General features: G+C 34.9%; 1 protein-coding gene across 1 annotated transcript; it reads left to right on the top strand.

Moving 5' to 3' along the window:
- The first annotated feature begins 238 nt into the window (after positions 1-238).
- Positions 239-8,022, top strand: LOC114380047 (probable bifunctional methylthioribulose-1-phosphate dehydratase/enolase-phosphatase E1). Its single transcript, XM_028338956.1, has 12 exons — positions 239-568; positions 1,223-1,359; positions 2,075-2,170; positions 3,275-3,394; positions 3,531-3,620; positions 3,834-4,010; positions 4,447-4,602; positions 5,261-5,410; positions 5,561-5,662; positions 6,664-6,773; positions 6,857-6,975; positions 7,713-8,022. The coding sequence occupies exons 1-12, from the start codon at positions 349-351 to the stop codon at positions 7,802-7,804; spliced, it is 1,569 nt and encodes a 522-aa protein (XP_028194757.1). The 5' UTR covers positions 239-348; the 3' UTR covers positions 7,805-8,022.
- Positions 8,023-8,393: the final 371 nt, after the last annotated feature.

Genomic DNA, 8,393 nt, shown 5'->3' with positions numbered 1-8,393 from the left:
ACATTCCCTCTTTACATGTAAAAGCCATAAATAACATTAGATAATCTAATTCAATGAATAATCTAGCTAATCAATAATAATACGTTACAAACTCCCTGTGATATTATTCTATTTAAAAAAAAAATAAAGCAGCCATAGATGGTAATCACAAATTGTGCAACAAACTCTATTTAAACCCTCGATTACAAATAGAATTGTGACACCTATATAATTTTGTCCTATCCTTGACTGAAAGTATTCCAACACAACACAGACACTGATTTATGTTGATAGATACCATACCATAGCTTAAAAATTAAGCTCCACTCACTCACATACACACACAGACTCTTTCTGTCTCTAGAATCCATGGCAGCCATTGGTCTGAACGGCGTAAAGGTGGGGACGACGTCGTCTCAGGCGTACCTTGAAGGCAAGGCAGTGAAGGAGACGAGGGCTTTGATGGCTGAACTGTGTCGCCATTTCTACACCCTTGGATGGGTGACAGGGACAGGTGGCAGCATCTCCATGAAGGTCCACGATGACTCAATTCCCAAGCCTCAGCAGCTCATACTCATGGCCCCTTCTGGTATCTTTCGTTTCTACCCTTTTGGTTGCTGTGTCCCAAGTTTGGATTTTTTGGTGTTTACTTGTCATTTCAGGCTTGTTTGGTTTCTGGGTCTGTGCTAGATTTTTTTTTCCCCTCTGCTGTTGGATCCTTTTTAGTCAATTTAAACATTATGGATTTTATTAAATTCAACGTGGTTATTGCCTCGTTGGTTGGATAAACAGCTTAATTAAGAGGTTATTAGATAAGTTTTTATGACATACTATGGAGCAGGTGAATCAATGACATAAGAATAAGATTGTACCATTGTTCTAGTAAACAGTAGTCTTGAGTGAGTCCTCAATATGTAGCTGCATTAAAAATTTAAAATACTTGGAAGAAGAGCTTTATTGCCCAAAGTGGTTTTACCTGACTCGAGTAGGATTACTTCATGTGGACTGTGGAGGCTACCACAAATACTGTGATATCCACCAAAAAAAAAGTTTTTGTCATGTGATAGCGCTTGTTACCTTGCAATAAGCTAAAAAGAGTTTATAGGAATAATAATAATAAGTAATTTTTCATGAGTTAAAATAAGTTCTATAGAAGCTCTCTGAAAGAGATGATGGAATTCTATCAACTTGTGGTAATAATTGCTTCGTTTTGTTTCTCCTTTTTGCTGAAAAATGTGTGCAGGTGTTCAGAAAGAAAGAATGGAGCCAGAGGACATGTATGTATTATCACACAGTGGGTCTGTCTTGTCTGCTCCATCTCCTAAACCTTGGCCGCACAAGCCTCCTAAGTGTAGTGATTGTGATCCACTTTTCAAGAAGGTAAGTTTGGTTCAAGAAAATAAGCATGAATGGTTAAAATTACTGTAATTGAGTGGTCCAGAGTTTCATATAGGCATTCTTCTTTTGAGGTTTCACAACACTAATGTGACATCGTTCAACTACCCAATATGTTGTCTTGGTATTTGTTTTTCGTGTACAATATGTTTTTATTATGCTTTTGAAATATTTGAGTGATACCACTTAAATGTCAGTGTTAAGGTCAATGGTATCAGACATTTGGACTTATGGTAGTATTAATTAAATGTGACATTCAATTTATAACTACTCCATACCAATTGCTTGAATCACATCTGATAGATCCTGTTGAAAAACTGATATTATTGATTTCATAAGAGAAAATTCAATTGGTTCAAATGAATCTATGAGCACTAACATATATTTAAAGAGCAGAGATTCTAACTAACTGACAGCTGTACACAGCTGTACTAAATAACTAGAGGTTAACTCTAACTAGTAGAGTTAACTTACAGAGTATACACTCACAAATTCTATAATATATGTAAGTTTTCACTTCTAACAGGAAATGTCTACTGTTGGCAAATGAATAGTGTCTGGGAATTTTCATTGGAATAATTATCTCTTGTCAAATCCACAGTTGGCTGACCTTAGAAACTTACAACTATTATCGTTTCTTGATAAATTAGCAATTAGCAATTGATATATGCATCTTACATTTCTTTCCCTTCCTTTTTAGGCATATGAAATGCGCGATGCTGCAGCTGTTTTCCACAGTCATGGAATAGAGTCTTGTCTCGTAACAATGATCAATCCTTTATCAAAGGAGTTTCGAGTAAGTATTTGTACGTGGATGATTTTTTGTTTTCAAATCTTCTGGAGTCTTGAGATTAAAGACACACTTTCAAAAATTATGATACATATTTTTTAGTTGAGAATGAAGCCGAGCAATAATCTCTTTGCTTGGAGACTATTTGTTGAGTGCTAAATTCCACACAGGCAAGAAATGTTTTGAAAAAAACAAGAATCTCTTTCTCTAAGAATGCGTTTGGATATAGAATTTTAACTGAGGAAAGTAATTTATCAGAGAATTTGAATTTCTGTAATTTAGAATTCATTGTTTGGATGCTTTTTATGAAGAATTTAAAATTTTGGAATTTTAAAATATAATTTTAAACAACTAAAAATCTGAAATTTCAATTTTTTTCTAAAAGGTGAGAAATTGAAATTCTCTTTTTACAATCTTCTTCAAGAAACACAGCTCCTAAAATATCGATCGGGTGTCAGCATAGAGGAACACGTATAACTAGCACACCAATCATATTTTTTCTTTTTTTTCATTTATTTTTTTCATCCTCATAATTTTAATTTTTTTTATCCAAACACAAAATTTTGAAAATAAAAGAATTTCAATTGAAGTATTTGAAATTCTTAGAATTTAAAATTTCTCAAAATTTTAAATTTCTCCATCCAAACACACTCTAAGAGAATTATGTGGAGAAAAGATTCAAGTTCCAAATGATATAATCAAGGAGTTGCATGGGGACATCCTTCTTGGAGGCATAATTAGCTTTCTAGTTGTTTTATCCTCTTGGTTTGGAAGCCTCTATCTGCTTCTCTTGTTTTAGAAAACAATAAGCACTACATGCTACTGAAAAACAGTGAAATAATTATCAAATTGGAGATAACCCTAGGTAGAAATATTGACACTTGATGAGCATTTTGTAGTTCATCTCCATTATATTTGGATATGCTGATTAGCTATTTGCCGAAAAATGTTCAATTTTCTTGAGAATTATTGGCTTCTGCCACATGTATGGAGAAATTTGTACCTAGAATTAGAAAGTTTAGCTCTGCTTCATTGTCTTGTCCCATGCTTTTATTTCCTCTTCCTGTAATACTATTTTCATTTGACTGTGGTTGTCTCCACAAATGGCAGATCACTCACATGGAAATGATAAAAGGAATCAAGGGGCATGGCTATTATGATGAACTTGTTGTCCCCATAATTGAGAACACGGCCTACGAGTATCAGCTCACAGAATCTTTTGCTAAAGCTGTATGTTTCTTCTAATGATTCTGCATTTGGATTAAATAGCTGTTGGGAACTCTGGATGATTTTTATCTACTTTTTCCCCCAAAGAAATCGTGGGTGATGTAGCGTAGTTTATTATTCGTTTTCCCCCAATTTGTAGATTGAAGACTACCCAAAAGCAACAGCAGTGCTTGTTCGCAACCATGGGGTATTTGTCTGGGGAGACTCATGGATCAGTGCTAAAACTCAGGTTTTTATCTACATTTCCCCAGGAAGACTGCAATCAATTTCATATAATGTTTTTTTCTTAGCATTCTGCTTGGAGTTTCCAAAAAAAAATAACAGTTTTTTTTTGGGGGGGTGGGGACCCTAGGGAGGGTGTTATTTACAGTTGTCATGCTCATACTTGGAGTTTCCATAAAGTATAACACTCCTTTGGTAAATTTATGTTTTTTCCTTCCAGTCTGAGTGTTACCATTACCTCTTTGATGCTGCTCTCAAACTTCATCAAATGGGATTGGACTGGTCAACTCCGAATCATGGTCCAATACAAAGTGCAAGAAGGGGTCTAAGTATTGCTGGGGAGTCAAATGTGTCAGTTAAAGCAAGGAAATCTAATGGTGACAGTGATCCATTCCCAGTGAGTTCACATAATCCTCCCTTTTTGTTTAAAGCTTTAGGTCACTAAGAGGCTGTTTGTTTTGAGAAAATATTTTTTGTTTATATTTTATATTTTTACATTTAATTACAAAAATGTGACCTATCTTTCATTGTTTTCTGCTTTCATAAGTTTGTACATAAAACAGTGAAAACAACTATTTCCTATACAAAATTTTGAGAATAGAAAACAAAGTGAAAACAGAAAATTAAAATAGAAAATGTTTTCTCAAACCAAATGAACCCTACATTTGTGAGTATTTTTATTTTGTTAAATTCTTGAAACAATATCCTCTATCATTAGTTGACTGATAATGCTAGCTCCCAATTCATAGAAAATAGGATGCTTCCCATATCTTGCAGTGATTGTCATGTGGTTCAGAATAAATTGTTGATTTTTATCTCTATTTGGTTTGCAGCGTTGCGTTGTTCTTGACATTGAAGGAACTACTACTCCCATATCATTTGTTTCTGAGGTTCTCTTCCCATATGCCCGTGATAACGTTGGGAGGCATTTATCTCTAACATATGATACCCCCGAGACTAAAGCTGATATCAAGTTGCTTTGTTCCCAAGTAAGATTACATAGGCTGTGTGTTTAAGGTATTTATATTCCTCCAATTGGAATATATGGTTTAGGCATTGAATGATTGTAGTCAAGTACTGTGAAATGTTAAATCTTATTGACACTGAAATGATATACTGCAGATGTGAGTGGGATTGTGGTTTTGAACTACACTGTCCATGAATATTAAAAGCATTAATGAGCAAGTTTTGTGTTGTTTTATATCATTCAATTCTTCCTCAAGCGATTATACTTTTCTTGGAGTTTATTAAAGCATAAAATTAAATAAAAGTGGTTCATCACTGTAGAAAAGAGATGAACAGGAAGCTAAGGGTGTGTTCAGTTTGTTTTTCATTTTAACTTTTCAGTTGCTATGTTTTCACTAATGATTAAAAAAATATCACACTGTTTTTATGTGATTTCGTCTTTTCAAGAATTTGTAAAGGAAATGATAAAAACAAGTATTATGGAAGCACGCCCTAAAGTTGCTTAGATAAAATTTATGGTAATAATAAGTATGGAAACCAAGGACTAACCCACCTTCTTCCCCAGTGTAGTTTGTATCAAACAAGGATAATACACTTTATCTTAATTGAGATCCAGAGATTTCATGTATATTGTATTCAGAGAATTTGGACCATTGACTACTGGCTCATTTTTTATAACAGGTTCAGAGTGACCTTGAACAAGGGATTGCAGGTGCTGTGCCTATCCCTCCTGATGATGCTGGGAAAGAGGAAGTCGTTGCTGCACTCGTTGCCAATGTGAATGCTATGATTAAAGCTGATAGAAAGATCACTGCCTTAAAAGAGTTGCAGGTAGTTAAACCTTGTTGAAGAAGATGAAACAGAGGCATAATTATACTGAACTGTGTGTCTTAGGACACCACGGAGAATAGTATGTTGTTGAAATGTTCTCTATGTTGAATTCATATTTGTGATATTGCTGATGTTTGTTTATCTATGCAGGGTCACATATGGAGAACTGGTTATGAGAATAATGAATTGGAGGGAATAGTTTTTGATGATGTACCAGAAGCTCTAGAAAAGTGGCACACCTTGGGTATAAAGGTTGTTTTCATTGATTCTTAGCTCTATACCTCTTTATGGTTCACTTGTTAAGTTTCACAACAGATGTTTGCTAATTATTTTCCTGCCTTTTGACCATAGGCATCTTTAATGCTTAGACAAGATGCCAATATTTGGTACAGGGGTATATGATAACCATAGGTCATGATGCCCTCTATTAGCTAAGCCCAGAACCCGTGTGTCTGTATGGGCATATGATTCCTTTCCAAACCTATTAACCATTTTATTTAAATTTCCAATATATCCTTTTTATTTATCTCCCTTTTTATAAATAACTCTATATCCACTCTCCTCTTTTCTCTGGTTTGGTTTAGATGCCTACAGCGGGCCCCTTGGTGTAGGCAGGACTCCCTTCAAATAGACTGGATAGTGGATATTGCCCCACCAAGCAGAGTTCCTTTTGTAACATTTGCTTAACTCTGCCAGCCATCCATCCATCCATTACATATCCTTATCTCCTTTATCCTTACCATAGTACCATTCTTTTTTTCTTTCTGTTACGTGTTGACTCACCGATGGTCCCACTAGAGTTACCAAGGAATAGGCACAGAGAATTGGCCTAAAGAATTGGCATCACAGTTGTCTCCTCCGAGGCACCACCTATCCAAAGAAAGTCTACTTGACTGCATTGCACAAATCTTTCTGCTCAGGGTACCGTTGAATGTCTAAAACATAAATGCTAGATGTCTTATATCTAGCCATTTTATGTTTGGATGTCCAAGATGCCAACCATGTGACATGTATATGCACCGAATGCTTCCTGTCTGTCTTCTTTCTCAAGTTTATTTTTGTTACTATCTCTTTTAATTGTAAAATTATACAACTCTACTCTCGGCCAAAGTTTGTGAGGGTTAGGCAATTGTTACTCACTGTTGGCTCAAGAATGAACTAAAGAGCAATCACATTTTGTGTGCATTCTTCATCTGATGTTTGGAGAGCATATTTTCTTGTGTTTGAATTCCTCTTTCTGATCTATGCAACAGGTATACATATATTCTAGTGGTAGCAGATTGGCTCAAAGGCTAATATTTGGAAAAACCAACCATGGGGACCTAAGAAAATATTTATCTGGGTTTTTTGACACCACAGTGGGGTAATGCTTTTTTTTATTATTATATTCCCCCTTGACGATTCCTGTCTAAAGATACGTATTTCATGCAAAACTTCCTTATGCAGGAACAAAAGAGAAACACGCAGTTATGTTGAAATTTCTGAGTCACTTGGTGTTGATAAACCATCAGATATTTTATTTGTCACTGATGTATATCAAGAAGCCACAGCTGCAAAGGCAGCAGGTATGAACATTTTTCCTAGTCCATAATCTAATAGTTAAATTTTATCCACCTTCTCTTAAACTTGTTACATTATCAATAAACTTAGTCCAATGTTTGGTATATCTTAAAGTAAACTGAACCATACACTTAAAAAGTGTCGCATGATTATAGTAACCGATTCATTTCAATTGCAATGAAGACTTTATAAATTTAATCATTTAATATTTAAATTTGATTCACTACAAGTGTAAAATTATGTATGCTACATGGAACAGAAAATGAGTGTAAAATATTTTACATCAATATCAAATAGAAACCACCTTATTGTCATATTATATTAATGAATAGATTGACATTAAGCTTGTAGAAAATTGATAGGGTCTAGCTTAATTTGTTGAACCGTTGAGGTTATTGTAAACCATCTAATACTTAAGTTCGATTCTTGTGGATAAAAAAAACTCATAGAAAATTGTTTTCAATTATTTATCTGTAGAGCTATTTTAGTCGTATGCACACCAGATGCACCAACATTCATTGTGTCCTTTGGGGCTAACTGCAAGCAAAAATCAAGATTAAACACACCCAGCAGTTGGCATTTTTGTGTAGGCCATACATTACATACACAAGTGCCAATGGTGTGAGTGTGACCCCCCTAATTGGTGTGGTAGAGGAATTTCCATAGGATCCACTTATAATACCAAATAAGAAATTGCTTATTTTGTCTGCACATAAATTTGTTGACAATTATCCTGTTTCAGGTTTGGAGGTGATAATTTCTATTCGACCTGGAAATGGACCCCTCCCTGACAATCATGGCTTCAAGACAATCAAATCCTTCTCGGAGATCTAAGATCAGTAGCAGTCTTCTGAAATGGCATTAAATGTTTTATGAGTTTCTCCAAGTTTTAACTTTCATCTCTCATTTTTTTTTATAAGATTTAAATATAGTCACTGTGCATTTTCATCAGTATTATTACAAGGCACATATTTCACCAAAAAAAGTAAATAAATAAGGCATATATTCTTGTTCACGAGAGCCTCCGAGTAACGAGAAATACTTTATTAGTGGATGGAGTCTCTTTGGATAAACTTTTCTATAATTGTTTATAGAACAAATAACGATAATCTCCTCCTGAGGTTTACTCAAATTAAACATTGCACTCATTTTTTTTAATTTTTTTTTTTTTACATTTCTTTGATCTCCCCTCCTCTAACATTCTTAACTAACGTTATTAGTAACGATAACAGACGTTTTCATCTTGTTTTGCAAATTCAAAAGTGCCCTCCCCTTTGTTTCCAACAAACCTAACCTATGGAACAATCAAACACCGATGTGGTCGAGAATGGAGTCATAGATATCGTGGGGTTTGATGATGCGACTGCCTCGCCCGGTGCCTACATTGTCTGTCAAAGTGGGAGGCGGCAACACGGGGGAGGAC

Source organism: Glycine soja, chromosome 12 (assembly GCF_004193775.1).
Source record: "Glycine soja cultivar W05 chromosome 12, ASM419377v2, whole genome shotgun sequence".
Taxonomy (NCBI): domain Eukaryota; kingdom Viridiplantae; phylum Streptophyta; class Magnoliopsida; order Fabales; family Fabaceae; genus Glycine; species Glycine soja.
This window is presented reverse-complemented; position numbering and strand designations above follow the sequence as displayed.